Source organism: Microchirus variegatus (genome assembly GCF_963457635.1).
Source record: "Microchirus variegatus genome assembly, chromosome: 2".
In the NCBI taxonomy this organism is placed as follows: Eukaryota; Metazoa; Chordata; class Actinopteri; order Pleuronectiformes; family Soleidae; genus Microchirus; species Microchirus variegatus.
The window spans coordinates 3,598,564-3,614,742 of record NC_139803.1 but is presented as its reverse complement, the minus strand read 5'-3'; the positions used below and the strand labels follow the sequence as shown (position 1 = coordinate 3,614,742).

Here is a 16,179-nt window from a genome sequence, read left to right as displayed (position 1 = left end):
TGCCTCTGTTGATTTACATTATAATTGAAGTATTTGTTTCATATTTATTTGTTTATTTTATTAAATGCTGTGTTTTTTTTACATATAAAAGTCAAATCTTTGTATTACATGAGTGTATTTTGAAAAGATTGTGCACATTTTAAGATTTTCAGACGTTAAAATCTTAATATTTTATTTATAAACCATTTTTATTTCCTTGTTCCAGGTGCCTCTGTTGATTTACATTATTATTGAAGTATTTGTTTCATATTTATTTGTTTATTTTATTAAATGCTGTGTTTTTTTTACATATAAAAGTCAAATCTTTGTATTACATGAGTGTATTTTGAAAAGATTGTGCACATTTTAAGATTTTCAGACGTTAAAATCTTAATATTTTATTTATAAACCATTTTTATTACCTTGTTTCGGGTGCCTCTGTTGATTTACATTATTATTTCAGCATTTGTTTGCTATTTATTGCTGTGTTTTTTTACATATATGTAAATATAAGTCAAATATTTGTATTACAGGAGTGTATTTTGAATCCCCCCCAAAGATTGTGCACATTTTTTTGATTTTCAGACCTTAATATCTTAATATTTTATTTATAAACCGTTTGGCTTTATGTATTGATTCTCTGTGTCGCCAGTAGGGGGAGTTGCTGAGTTTGCCAAATATTAATTGAGAGATTTTTCTGTAAGTTTGCAAATCTGGTGTCTGCTTCCATGCAACAAAAAGTTCTCACATTTAGTTTTACAAGTGTATTCATATTTGTGACAGAGTAGAATAAGTAGAATACCTAGTATAGTAGGTGTGTGAATGATCAATAATCATTATTATTATTGGCAGTAACAGAGGGCCCCAGAGGGCCCCATACTCAGGGCCGGCCCTGAGTATGGAGGCTTGGGCCGGCCCTGAGTATGGGAAAATAGAGTGAACAAAAACAAATCCCTGAGTTCCCTGAAGAGCCACTAGAGGTCCTCAGCCTCAAGAGATTTGACTTATACACAGACCATAATACCAACTCTTCTTCTTCTTCTGGTTTTGTTTGGTAGTAACGAGTACAAAGATAGAGGAAATGTAGTAGTGGCGTAAAAGTACACCATTTATTTAGGAAATATAGTGGAATAGAAGTCGCTAGGAATATGAATAGCACATTCAAGTGTAGAATGTTGTGCTTGAAGTAGTATTTGTACTTTGTTACATTACAAATTACTCTGAATGTCATCACAACCTCAGTCTAGTAGGGGGGAAGAAAAAGAGTTCCCATCCTATAACACGATAGACTCTTTTTTTATTATCTTCTTCCTCAGGGCCATCAGAGCCAAAAACTCACACGCAAATTCACAAATATAACCACTAATTGTACTAAATGTAATTCCTTTTTTTATTCTAATTGCAAAAAAAAAAACACAAATGTTCACATGCAGGATGCAGCATAAAAATAAAAGGTTACATCATTTCTGTCCACAATCGCAAAAAGGGGCAGAAAAAAATATCCCAAAAAAAAAATCACCCATAGTTACGCACTGCCGCTAGAGGCGATTCTAGAGTCTGTAGGGGCCCTAAGCAAAAATTCCCAGGGGGCCCTTCCTTCCAACCAGTGTTCATCACCATTATGAAAAAACACGTAGCTTTCAAAATAAAAGTCTTCAATTGTTTTTGTGACTGAAATGTGAGCTCTTCATGATATTGAGACAATATTAGATTTTGAAAAACATCAGCTAACGCCAGCTAAAATCGGCTAGCATCGGCTGTTGTGCGTCAAAATAGCAACTCATAATATTATTGCGATAATCGTTAAAAAGTAAGGGTTTTCCAATCGTAAACAGCGAGCGACATCTGTTTCGTAGAACGACCTTCGTCTAAATTCGTATCGGTAAACTTTTTCCGGAAAAACTCGCACCCGAAAACCAGAATTTTCTAAAATCCTATGGAGACAAAAAAAGCACGAAGCTTTCAAAATAAAAGTCTTCGATTGTTATAGTAAATAAAAATGGGACGAGTCGTTTTTGTGACTGAAACGTGAGCTCTTCATGACATTGAGACAATATTTGATTTAGAAAAACATCAGCTAACGCCGGCTAACATCAGCTAACGCCAGCTAAAATCGGCTAGCATCGGCTGTTGTGCATCAAAATAGCAACTCATAATATTATTGCGATAATCGTAAAAAGTAAGGGTTCCCAATCGTAAACAGCAAGCGACATCTGTTTCGTAGAACGACCTTCGTCTAAATTCGTAGTTGTAAACTTTTTCGGAAAAACTTGCACCCGAAAACCCGAATTTTCTAAAATCCTATGGAGACAAAAAAAAAACACGTAGCTTTCAAAATAAAAGTCTTCGATTGTTATAGTAAATAAAAATGGGACGAGTCGTTTTTGTGACTGAAACGTGAGCTCTTCATGATATTGAGACAATATTTGATTTAGAAAAACATCAGCTAACGCCGGCTAACATCAGCTCACGCCAGCTAAAATCGGCTAGCATCGGCTGTTGTGCATCAAAAAAGCAACTCATAATATTATTGCGATAATCGTTAAAAAGTAAGGGTTTTCCAATCGTAAACATCGAGCGACATCTGTTTTGTAGAATGACCTTCGTCTAAATTCGTATAGGTAAACTTTTTCCGGAAAAACTCGCACCCGAAAACCCGAATTTTCTAAAATCCTATGGAGACAAAAAAAAAAACACGTAGCTTTCAAACTAAAAGTCTTCGATTGTTATAGTAAATAAAAATGGGACGTGTCGTTTTTTTGTGACTGAAAAGTGAGCTCTTCATGATATTGAGACAATATTTGATTTAGAAAAACATCAGCTAACGCTGGCTAACATCAGCTAACGCCAGCTAAAATCGGCTAGCATCGGCTGTTGTGCATCAAAATAGCAACTCATAATATTATTGCGATGATCGTTAAAAAGTAAGGGTTTTCCAATCGTAAACAGCAAGCGACATCTGTTTCGTAGAACGACCTTCGTCTAAATTCGTATCGGTAAACTCTAGAAAAACTCGCACCTGAAAACCCGAATTTTCTAAAATCCTATGGAGACAAAAAAAAAAGCACGTAGCTTTCAAACTAAAAGTCTTCGATTGTTATAGTAAATAAAAATGGGACGTGTCGTTTTTTGTGACTGAAAAGTGAGCTCTTCATGATATTGAGACAATATTTGATTTTGAAAAACATCAGCTAACGCAGGCTAACATCAGCTAATGCCGGCTAAAATCCGCTAGCATCGGCTGTTGTGCATCAAAAAAGCAACTCATAATGTTATTGCGATACTCGTAAAAAGTAAGGGTTCCCAATTTTTAACAGCAAGCGACATCTGTTTCGTAGAACGACCTTCGTCTAAAGTCGTATCGGTAAACTTTTTCCGGAAAAACTCGCACCCGAAAACCCGAATTTTCTAAAATCCTATGGAGACAAAAAAAAAACACGTAGCTTTCAAAATAAAAGTCTTCGATTGTTATAGTAAATAAAAATGGGACGAGTCGTTTTTGTGACTGAAACGTGAGCTCTTCATGATATTGAGACAATATTTGATTTAGAAAAACATCAGCTAACGCCGGCTAACATCAGCTAACGCCGGCTAAAATCGGCTAGCATCGGCTGTTGTGCATCAAAATAGCAACTCATAATATTATTGCGATGATCGTTAAAAAGTAAGGGTTTTCCAATCGTAAACAGCGAGCGACATCTGTTTCGTAGAACGACCTTCGTCTAAATTCGTATCGGTATACTTTTTCCGGAAAAACTTGCACCCGAAAACCCGAATTTTCTAAAATCCTATGGAGACAAAAAAAAAACACGTAGCTTTCAAACTAAAAGTCTTCGATTGTTATAGTAAATAAAAATGGGACGTGTCGTTTTTTTGTGACTGAAAAGTGAGCTCTTCATGATATTGAGATAATATTTGATTAAGAAAAACATCAGCTAACGCTGGCTAACATCAGCTAACGCCAGCTAAAATCGGCTAGCATCGGCTGTTGTGCATCAAAAAAGCAACTCATAATATGATTGCGATAATCGTTAAAAAGTAAGGGTTCCCAATTTTTAACAGCAAGCGACATCTGTTTCGTAGAACGACCTTCGTCTAAAGTCGTATCGGTAAACTTTTTCCGGAAAAACTCGCACCCGAAAACCCGAATTTTCTAAAATCCTATGGAGACAAAAAAAAACCACGTAGCTTTCAAAATAAAAGTCTTCGATTGTTATAGTAAATAAAAATGGGACGAGTCGTTTTTGTGACTGAAACGTGAGCTCTTCATGATATTGAGACAATATTTGATTTAGAAAAACATCAGCTAACGCCGGCTAACATCAGCTAACGCCGGCTAAAATTGGCTAGCATCGGCTGTTGTGCATCAAAAAAGCAACTCATAATATTATTGTGATAATCGTTAAAAAGTAAGGGTTTCCAATCGTAAACAGCGAGCAACATCTGTTTCGTAGAACGACCTTCGTCTAAATTCGTATCGGTAAACTTTTTCCGGAAAAACTTGCACCCGAAAACCCGAATTTTCTAAAATCCTATGGAGACAAAAAAAAGCACGTAGCTTTCAAAATAAAAGTCTTCGATTGTTTTTGTGACTGAAACGTGAGCTCTTCATGATATTGAGACAATATTTGATTTAGAAAAACATCAGCAAACGCTGGCTAACATCAGCTAACGCCGGGCTAACATCAGCTAACGCCGGCTAAAATCGGCTAGCATCGGCTGTTGTGCATCAAAAAAGCAACTCATAATATTATTGCGATAATCGTTAAAAAGTAAGGGTTTTCCAATCGTAAACAGCAAGCGACATCTGTTTCGTAGAACGACCTTCGTCTAAATTCGTAACGGTAAACTTTTTCCGGAAAAAATCGCACCCGAAAACCCCGAATTTTCTAAAATCCTTTGGAGACAAAAAAAAAAACATGTAGCTTTCAAAATAAAAGTCTTCGATTGTTCTGGTGACTGAAACGTGAGCTCTTCATGATATTGAGACAATATTTGATTTTGAAAAACATCAGCAAACGCTGGCTAACATCAGCTAACACTGGCTAACATCAGCTAACGCCGGCTAAAATCGGCTAGCATCGGCTGTTGTGCATCAAAAAAGCAACTCATAATATTATTGCGATAATCGTTAAAAAGTAAGGGTTTTCCAATCGTAAACAGCGAGCGACATCTGTTTCGTAGAACGACCTTCGTCTAAATTCGTAATGGTAAACTTTTTCCGGAAAAAACTCGCACCCGAAAACCCGAATTTTCTAAAAATCTTATGGAGACAAAAACGCAGGTTTTAGCCAGCGTTGGTGCGATGACTCAGCATATTTCTGACATCTGCGAAAAAAAACAGTTTTTCTTTGTTTCGTTTTTTTGATATTGAGACAATACTTGTTTTAACTGGTCTTTTTTCCGACGACGTTTGGAGGTCTGATTCTGGGCGTGTTTGGAAAGTGCTGTGGGTTTTACGCAGCAGCTTTAAACCACTGCCTTGTCATGACAGTGAGGCGGGAGTATATATATACGCTAAGCCAGTGGGAGGAAATGAGGCTGCTTTCTTGTCGAGCGCACAGAAGGTGCAATTGACGGTGTGAGGGATGTGTCAAAATGTCATAAAAAGAAAGGGGGTATTTATCAGTAAAGAGTATATTACACACCAAGTGTAACAAGTATGGAAAAAACATCAGGGTGCTTTGAATTTATTCCACACAACATATGACACAATTTACTCTTTGCAGTTGCTGCACACACATTAGTCTAGGTGTGCTTGCCGTGCGAGTGATTGCAAATCAGTTTTTGACGAATATGAATTATGTATCATAATAATAATAATAATAAAAAGAATCACAATCTCCTTTACAACTTCTCTCCGCCTGTGAATGCAAGCATCGTGCAAACGGCTCCAGCGACTTCCTCATTCGCGCTTGTGGTTTTTTCGACACCGCCGATGCAGACAGACGTGCTGCACTCGTCACTTGCTCTCTGCCTGCACGGCTAATCGCAGAGCGCTGAGACGGCAGCGATGGCAGGCAAAATCGCTTTGCCACTGCAGCAATTCATTTCGTCGCTGGACAACGAGTGTCTGCCGAAGATCCTGCAGGTTGTCTCGGGAGTTTATTTCCAAGGTAAACTTTTGGAATTTGTGTTTGTGAACTGAAACTGCAAGTGTGTGGATGAGAACAGAGAAAGGAATTGAGCAAAAACTAACTAAGGTGGAATTGCAAATGACTTGACGTTTTATTGTCCAAGTTAAAAAAGTCTTTGCTCTCTTTCTCTTTCTCTTTCAGGGTCTGTGTATGAACTCTCTGGGAGCGAAGTGTCCTTTTCTACCGGGGATCTACTAAAGGTCATCGGCATCGAGCTCCAATCCGTGAGCTGCGACGATGTCGGCGGCGGTGAGACGTTCGAGCTCCCCGTCGAACACACAGGTCGGTGTCGTGCGTCTTAAACCGCAAACGTGACAGCTGCTACTGTGTTCAGTTGTTGCTGACGACATTTTTTTTTTTGTTTCTCAGGCCTCTTCAAGGTGGTTCCCGAGGAGATGCCGTACAGCTCCGTGGAGGAGATGTTGAGCCTGAGGCCCGTGGGCCTGGACTCGTGCCTTCCCTTCGCGTTCACCAGCCGCTCCAAGATGACCTTTGACAATTTCACGCTGGGAGCCGGCAGGGCTCTGACGCTGCTCTCCGTCGAGCGACGCGAGGGTAAGGAGGATCAGGTCCGCTGCCAGATACGGGGACAACAGGAGGCCATAGCGGAAGTGTGCATCCCGCTTTCCTCCCGGGGGGAATTCTGCGAGTGCGAGAGCGAGGAGTGCTTCACCCTGCAGAAGATCCTGTCCTCCGACGACCTGCGTGCCCGGAGGTTCCGCCTCCTCAATCCCGCTAAATGTGACCGGTCATTTGTCATCAGTCCTATTTATCAGGTCCACGCCCTCATGAACTGTGAGAATACTTTACTTTTTTTTTACTTTTGTTTACTTTGCATTTGAAAACAAGTGTTAGCTAGATAAATCAAGTTGCCAGGTAGATTATTCACGTGCAAGGAATTTGTTTGGTGCTTTGGTGGAGAAAGAAAAGTAGCAGTACAACAATTAGACAATATTACATAGAATTAATACTTAAATATGTAAAAAAAATAGAAGAACTGTATACAATATCATAAAAGTGAAATGTGTTCTCATTTAAAATTAGTCTGTGAAACTATAGTGTCTCAGAAAAAAAGGAGGAGAACTAGAATAAGTTCACTTTCGTAGGGAAGCTGCGCATGGCGATGGGTAACGAAGGCAACCGACTCCCAGAGGCGGTTCTAAGAGTCTGTAGGGGCCCTAAGCAAAAAATTCCCAGGGGGCCCTTCCTTCCAAACAGTGTTCATCACCATAATTTTGTCACAAATAATCCGACGCCAACGAAAAATGTATGAGTTCGAAATATTTTTTTTTCAAAATGAAAGAAATAACATGGAAAAACCTTGTAATTAGAAAGTATGTGAAAATATAAATGTAAAGAACAATAAAATACTGTAAATAGCTTTTAAAAAACGATATAAACTGAGTAAAAAAATACATTACACCCACATTATGAAACAATATAAATGTATAGAACAATAAAATACTGTAAATATCTGAAAAAAACATTTTCCAACTTGCAGAACACTAACTTCACACAGGTTAACGTGAGGTGGGGCCCCTTTAGCGATGTCATTGCAAATCGCCCATTGTTGTTTAAGGGGGGGGCGGGGAGGCGGCTGGTCACTGCACATTTCAGTAAAAACAGCACCTCAGGCTCCGAGTTTCGGGTGCCCCCTATCATTTCGGGGGTCCCCCTATCGGCTCGGGGCCCCACGCAGGTTGCCTTGCCTTGCCTGTTCCCAAGCTGCGCCCCTGCTGACTCCTGAGTTGGTAGAAACAAGGTCAACAAAATGCTCATCAACCCTGATGAGCTGATTTACTGTTTGCAAATACAGAGCGTCTATAATAAACTAGTTCCCACAAAAAAAATAAAGACAAAAATGGCTCTTTCAGTTTCACTTCAACAAAGGCATGACTGATATGACCTTATCTCTCAGATGGTGTCTAGTGATAAGCAGAAGCAAGGAAAAATAAAAAGGAAAATGAAAAAAAAAAGCAGGCAAATGTCTTACATTTACACACAAACAGTTCTTATTACTCATCATTAGTGAGCACACACTGTGCAGTAGGTACCTCAGTCAGGGGCACTGTCGGAGATTCAAACCAGCAACCCTCTGGTTAACAGCCCAATACCTTTCCCCTTGGCCAACTCTAAGAATAATAATAGCAACAGACAAACAAATTTAAACCCAGTTTCTTTAAAAGGCACCGTAAAAGTAAATTTGTCTTAAATGAGACTCTAGAAACATTTATGTTGTTATAGTCTTTAAAGCTGTTTTAATTTATCTCTACAGTTCTTCTTCTTATTCCTATTATAAGAAAAAAATACAGACAGACGACTTTATTAATCTCTTTGGGAATTAAAAAAATGATTGAATGTGTAGACTTTTAAGCTTATTACCTAATCGAGGCTTAATGCAAGCTGGAATATCTTATTAAGATAGATATAGTAGTGGGATTTAGTTTTTTTTCTAAATTTAATCATTTTTGTTCGTGCAAAACTTGCTTTCCACTTATATTCTTTTGGCAAAAATAAGACCAACTTCCCAGAAACCGGAGTATTTGCAGGGGGGCGTGCACTTCGCTCAGTCCAAAATAACCCTGTGCTTCCCCTCTAACTCTAATATAGATTTAATTTCCCAAACATCTTTTAAAGATGGAAAAAAAAAACCATTGCAACCAAGTAAATTTGTGCTTAGTGTGTGTTAATGATCACACCTAATATCATTTAGAATTAAAACAAGAGCATCTGATTCACTTACACCACTGTAACCTGAAAAACGGGGCAAAGAAGTTTCTGTTCCATTCTCAAGAGCTGAATTAAATGGAACCAAGACTAAGTTCACTTCTGTGTTTTCTTTACGTTTTTCATTGAAACAGGAATCTTCACACTTGTATGTGTGTAACTGCTCCTGCAGTCCAGTCTTTAGTGGATAATAGTAGTTTTAAATGTCTTGTGCCTGCTGGCTGCTTTAAACAGCACAACATCCATTTGAATGAGTCACAGTAGAAAACACCTTTGGCTTCCTCAGTGTCAGGGCTGATGCTGGTTCACTATCATCCTGCCCTGAAAAACATGAACTGAACACGTTGTTCTTTAATATGACCAGTAACACATGCCTGTCCTTCTAAAACGTGTCCAAAAATGGCTGATAAATGAACAAACTCATTGTTTATTACAGGGGTTCTCAAAGTTTTGATACCTGAGGGCCAATTTAGGAACCCCACATTGGACAGAAAGAAATCCCATTTGTAATAATTTTAATGACCAGATTGCAGTTCTACAGTTTAGCGTTAAGTAATATAAGCGTTAATATAATGTAATTTAAGCATTAGCCTATAATTTACTGGGTAATTACCCAGTATTTTGGCCATTGTTCTTACCTTCTAATTACAGGTTAATACCAAGTAACACATTTCTGTTACCATATATTTACTGGGTAAATAGCTAGTAATTGGGGGCTGTAGCTACCTGCTTATTACCAGCTTATAACCCAATAATACACTAAAATTCACCATATAGAAACCAGGTAAATACCCAGTATTTTTGTTTACACTTATTGGTCTGTATCCAGTAACGTCCAATAAACATTTAACAAGCTTAGTAGCTCCTGGATTAAAACTATCAACTGTAATTCATTGCGGGCCGCCAGAAATGGGCCCCGGGCCACACTTTGAGAACCAATGGTTTATTACGACAGCAGAAATGACCGAACAAACTCTCAGATATAAATCTAAAGTAAAGGTAGTAAAGGGAGGTTTTTCTCGCTCGGTGTGAAGGTCTAAGGACAGAGGGTGTCCAGACTGTAGAGCCTTTCAAGGCAAATTGTGTTTCAGTACAGAAAATTTCAGAATACTTTAACTCTAATATTACAAAGTAACTGGACAGCGTATAACCTGTGTGGCCTTTACAGCTTTCCCTAACACAGTTTCTCCCGTTGTTTTTGTGCAGTGAGGAAGGACGTGCTGAGGTTTCCGTCCAGCTTAGAGGTGGAAGTGATCGACGTCACAGAGCAGTGCAAAGACGTCCGTTTTGTGACGCCGCTCAGTCTGACCGAAGTCCTCTCCGAGCCGGATGAATCGTTCCCTTCGGTCGTGGAGATCCAGGAACCTCCGCTGTCCCACTCCCTGTTCAAGTGCGGCTGGCTGACGGCGCTGAGCAAGAGCGAGCGACTGGTTTTCCACAAGACGGGAACCTCGGCCATGGTGCTGCTGTCGAGCCTGAAGAGCCGCAAGGCGCAGCAGTACTTCCTGGTGTCCCAGCAGTACGGCGGACGATTTCGGAGACGGCCGAGAGAGTTCAACTCCGTGTACGAGCTGTACGTGGCCTCGACCCAGACGCCGGGCTCGGGCCTGAGGGTCAGCGTGACGAGGAACTGCGAGGAGGTGGAGGAGGAGGGCGTGCCTGCGCTCAGCGTGGGAGAGCAGCTGGAGGTCGTTCGCTGCGAAAGGATGGAGCTGCCGCTCGGAATCAGCCGAGGAGGAGAGAAGCAATCGGTGGAAGCTCTGTTGTGTCATCGTCTCCAAGAGCCGGACGATGGAGATGACGACGACGACGATGATGTTTATGACAACGACGAAGACAAGGCTGTGCAAAAAGATAAAAAAGAGGAGATGTCTCTGCCTCTGTACATGCAGGGTCACTTTGTGGAGGTACTCGCAGACAACAAGAGGTACAAACTCAGGGATTTGGGAGCGCAGTTTTGTTTGCCGCTGGATGTTAAAGTGGTGAGCCGCGACGCCGAGCTCCAGACCGATCCTCTAGTGGGCCTGGCAGGTCTCAGAATAGAGGGGGCCATGCTAGAGCCCACCATCCAGGCCAGCTTCCCAAACAAGCCGGACCACTGTTTTGAGATCCCGACCCAGTGGTTCTCCATGTCCGTCTCTTTCACCAAGGAGCCGTTGCCGTGGCCCAGCGACGAGTCCCCTGAGTGCCACGTGGAAAGAGTTACCGAGGTGACGGACACGTTCTTTTACGAGTTTCGCAAACGGGGCAACGCAGACGTGGCTCCTCCTCCTCCTCGACCACCGAAGCGAAACCTGTCGTCTGTAGACCCTCATAAAAAATCGTCAAAATCTCAGAAGAAACCCTCCAAGGCCAACAAATCCAACCAAAGAGCAGATTGCAGCACCAGTGCCCCAAGCAAAGAGTTGGCCAACTTGACTTTAAATACCAAAAGAAGGCCCCCAGCTCCGCCACCTCCAGTAAGTATTGCTTTCTTAGGTACCTTAAAGCGGAAGTTCCAATTAACGCTGTTTTTTAGTGTGTATCTGCGTCATTACCTTGTTTAAGAAGCCCTGAAGGTTCCAAACAAACAGTTCAGCCACTGCTGAGAACGATGTGTTTTATTGTAATCTCGGGCTCAGCGAGATCTCAGAAAAAACCCGCTCCGGTTACGTAAACACAGGTTCTCCTGAACAGCAGATCGTCCTGCTCCGGTCACTTGTCCGGGCACATCCGGTTGCTCCGGGTCAAAGTCATATAAGGGACTGCGGCGGGGAGTCGTGACAAAGCTATTTTTAAACATTGTTAAAACAATGTTTTGATAATGAGTAGCAGTGCATCCACCGTTCCAGAGGGGGGCGCTGCGCTTCTGAGAGCGGGTGTGCTGAATATGTCACTTCCGGGTACTGGCCAATCACAAGACTCTTCTTGTCTTCTGGGTGTGAGAGTTGAGTCTCAAATCTCGCGACTGGGAAATAGCGTCAGAAAAGAGGATTTATATCGGCTCGTTTACAGCAACTAGGAGGTTTTTGACCATAAAAACAAGTTAATGTATGTAAGTCGACCTCCATAACTAACATATATGAATGACGACAGTGAACGTGACACATCAGACAACAATGGAGGACATCCAACATCCAGCAGCTGCTCAGTTTGTCGTCAAAAGACGTCCAATTTACACCAATTGCCAGGCAGTGATGTTTTTCCTGTCACCGAATCAGCTGACTGTCGTGGAAACCTGACTGGACCATAACATTTCACTCTGGTAACCCAAGAGAAGGGTGCCGGGAAAAATGGAACAGTTGAGGCAGTTATTTTGGCACTATTCCAATTGGAAACACAAACATATACGTACCGTACTGTACCGAACAAACCCGCTCCACTCGGTGGAAACACGGTCCTGATCTATACCCTCACGCCATCCAGACCTACAGCATGTCCACAAAGCTTTGAAAATAGATGTTTTGTTGGAGCATTTGTATTTTAACATGCATAGATTCTCTCGCCATTACAGTAACAGAGGTCCAGAAAACTGCAGACCTATTACATCACATCACATGACGCCTCTCAGCCAATCATATCAGTGAATTCTGTTGACTGGACATGCGAGTGAGACACACTCTCGTGAGAGACGAGGGAAGAAAGAAGTAGAGACTGATAATCAGAGATTATGTAACTTCACATGACGTGAGCTGAGAAGAGAAATGTAGACAGAGATCGGTTCAAAAAAAATTGAGAAAAAAATTTATTTACTAAATACATTAAAAACATATTTTTCCCTAAAATGAAACACTAAATTTCAAATGCAATTTATAGCAGATTAATCCACTTCCCCATTCTTAGAATCTCTTGTGGATCATCTGTCACACTCTGAAAATTATTCCTTAAGAGGTTTGCATGATTATGATGGTAAATTTCAAGTCATTCCGAGACTAAAGTCAGCTCACTCTCAAAGTGCATCATGGATCATTTCCTGAATTTCAAAAATTCATTAAAATTATTCCATAAGAGGTTTGCAAATATTTTCAACGCATCCTTGTTCAGGGCGATGTCGACTATTATGATGGTAAATTTCAAGTCATTCCGAGATACTTTTTGTTTTTGAGACTAAAGTCAGCTCACTGTCAAAGTGCATCAGGGCAAATGGATCATTTCCTGAATTTCAAAAATTCATAAAAATTATTCCATAAGAGATTTGCAAATATTTTCAACGCATCCTAATTCAGGGCGATGCCGACTATTATGATGGTAAATTTCGAGTCATTTTGAGAAACTTTTTTTTTTTGAGACTAAAGTCAGCTCACTGTCAAAGTGCATCAGGGCAAATGGATCATTTCCTGAATTTCAAAAATTCATGAAAATTATAGTAAGTAATTCCTTAGATACTTTATCTTTTTGAGACTAGTCAAGTACAAAACTACACCAATACCGTGAGAAAGTTTTTTTCTTCTTCGAAATCTAACTTTCAGGAAATCTTAAACCACTCGAACCCCATGCAATCAAGATTCTTTCACTTCCTTAAGTAAATGCGTTTTTTTTTTTTTACTTTTTAACTTCCTCTTATTGTGCAGGGGTTCCCAGAGGACCAGCCCCCACTGCTTGCTCCCCGAAAGCACTCGGCAGCTGTGATGACGACAGGTAAAGCACCGCCGAACACTTATGTGAGAATGGAGGAAGCTGTGAAGAAAGGTGAGCCTCTAACGGGGTGAATGTATTATTTCTTTCCTTTTTGTAGTTGTGTGCAATGTCTGTAATATTATGCGATTTTGTTTTAATTCAAGCTCAGTATAAATAATGCAACCATAATATAATTCATCCAATTTACATCCAGTTTCACAGTTGCCATATCATCATATCAGGCATTGTTCAGACAAAACATCCAGTCTTTCCTGTGTGTTTTTACTGAATTTTGATTAAAAACAAAAACAAATGTATTTACACTTGGTTTTCCCACAGTGCCACGGAGGGAGTGCACTGCAGATGTGGACAGTGACCACGACTATGAAACAGTGGACGACTCTCTGGTGGATCTGCTGAAGAAAGCACAAGAGGCGGCCTTGTACTTCTAAAAAATTACAATTCTTTTATCTTGAATTATTATTTTATAGCTAACTATAAGTCAAAGATATAGACTTTTTATTTTTTTGCCTAAGATGTATGTGTACCGAAATAATTGTTTTAAGTTATTTATCAATCGTGTATCCGAGATGTGCGGCTTGAGTCATCCTGAGGTGCACACGCAGAATATTGAGGTTCAGTACAGGACGAAAGTGAAGTGTAATGGTTCAAAGAAAAGCACACGTGTAGAGCAGTGTTTCCCAACCCTGGTCCTCAGGGAACACTGCCCTGCCATGTTTTTACATGTTGCCCTGCTCAAAAAACACCCGATTCAAATAAATGGTCAGCTCGTCATCGAGCTCTGCAGAAGCCTGATAACGAACTTCAAATAATTCAATGTTTCAAATAATTATGTTATAAACATGTTAATGTTTCAACTTTTGTAAAGAAAAAAAACAAAAAAAAAACTTTTGTCATTTAAATTTTTTTTTTATATTTCAACTTTTTTTTTTTTTTTTAAATGTAATGTTTCAACTTTTGTTAACAATTTTTCTTTGAATTTAATGTTTCAATTTTGTTTTTAAAAAATGTTGTCAATTTAAAAAAAAATTATATTTCAACTTTTGTCCATTTTTTTTCAAAAAATTTAATTTTTCAACTTTTGACCATTTTTTTCAAAAAAATGTATATTTCAACTTTTGTCCATTTAAAATTTTTTTTATTTCATCTTTTGTTCAAAATGTATTTTTTTCAAAAATGGACTGTTTCAACTTTTGATAAATTATTATTTTTTCACTTTAAACTTTCAATTTTTGTCCATTTTTTAAAATGTTACATTTCAACTTTTGTCAATCTATTTTTATTTTTTTATTTAATATATCAACTTTTGTTCAAAAAAATTTTTTTTTTTAAATGGAATGTTTCAACTTTAAAAAAAAAAACATTTTTTTTTTATATTTTGTTTTTAATGTTTCAACTTTTGTCCATTTTTTTCTTCAAAAATTTAATGTTTCATCTGAATCTGGTGTGTTGGAGCAGGGCAACATCTAAAACATGGCAGGGCGGTGTTTCCTGAGGACCAGGGTTGGGGAAACACTGGTGTAGAGCACAGGTTGTGAGCTGTAATGTTGACTACAGTTTTTCTCACACAAACAGTTGTTGTTGAGACACCATCTTAGATTTTTAAATCCAAAAAGTAAATATTCAGTCCCAGCACTTTCACAATGTGTTGACTTATTATGTGCCTTTTAAATCATACTTTTGTGCATAACACCTCGATATTGATGGATGTTAAACGTTATATGGATCATTCTGGGCTAAGGGTTACATTCACATTGTATTGATATCTAAATGTCACTTCCTGTACGTGCAAACCTAACACAGAGAGGGGTTTGCTGGGAGGCCACTGTTAACCACAATGGTAACAAAATGGCAACTGCACATTCTCACATGTTCATGGGTTCTGTTGCGTGCAGTACCAGAAGCTGCCACTACACGAACTTAATAAACGGAGGTGTTTTTTACACATCATATCGAATCCAGTTTGTTTGTTTCATCAAGACAAATCTACATGGGAATTATTTATTTTGAGGAACCAGAGACAGGGATGCAAGGTTTTTAGGGGAAAGGGAAGTCACATAATAACAATATGGTAATTTGTTCATTTAAATTTACTCAACAATATTATAATATTATACATAATATATATAGTTTATAATTATAAAACCAAATAAACTGTTCAGGTCCTTGTTCAGGGCGATGCTGACTATTATGATGGTAAATTTCAAGTCATTCAGGGATCATTTTCGTTTTTGAGAAGCAAGTCAGCTCACTGTCAAAGTGCATCAGGGCAAGTGGAACATTTCTTGAATTTCAAAAATTCATTAAAATTATTCCTTAAGAATAATGCAAATATTTTCAACGGATCCTGAAAACAAGAACTGAAAATACGGCATTGCCGAGAACTGAGTCAGTGTTAACGCAGGGCTGAGCAAAACACACGTTTTCAGTACCTTTTAATCCATGTAGGGTCTTGCACATGATGTTGTTTTCACACATCGTGTCAGGTGATGGTCACCGTGCAGCACATTCAACTACAGAAAATGGACGACACAAAGCAACTTCGGTGAAAAGGCTGCGGATGGATCACTTCGTCAGGAAGCGAAATAAATAAGAACACAAGTGGTTTAAAGTCATTTTCTATGCCTTAATGAAGATGGAGCCGCTTTGCATTGTTAATATGGACTTAAACATTGTTGAACTTAAGCAAATAGACATGATTAAGTCAAATCTGAATTGA

At 39.3% G+C, this 16,179-nt stretch overlaps 1 protein-coding gene across 1 annotated transcript; it reads left to right on the top strand.

Moving 5' to 3' along the window:
• Positions 1–5,992: 5,992 nt before the first annotated feature.
• themis2 (thymocyte selection associated family member 2) lies at positions 5,993–13,891 on the top strand (the record flags this gene model as incomplete). The annotated part of the gene is made up of 6 exons (XM_083910390.1): positions 5,993–6,095; positions 6,258–6,398; positions 6,486–6,911; positions 10,050–11,302; positions 13,394–13,511; positions 13,779–13,891. 6 exons carry the CDS (start codon positions 5,993–5,995, stop codon positions 13,889–13,891), a joined length of 2,154 nt encoding a protein of 717 aa, XP_083766516.1.
• Between the last annotated feature and the right edge of the window lie 2,288 nt (positions 13,892–16,179).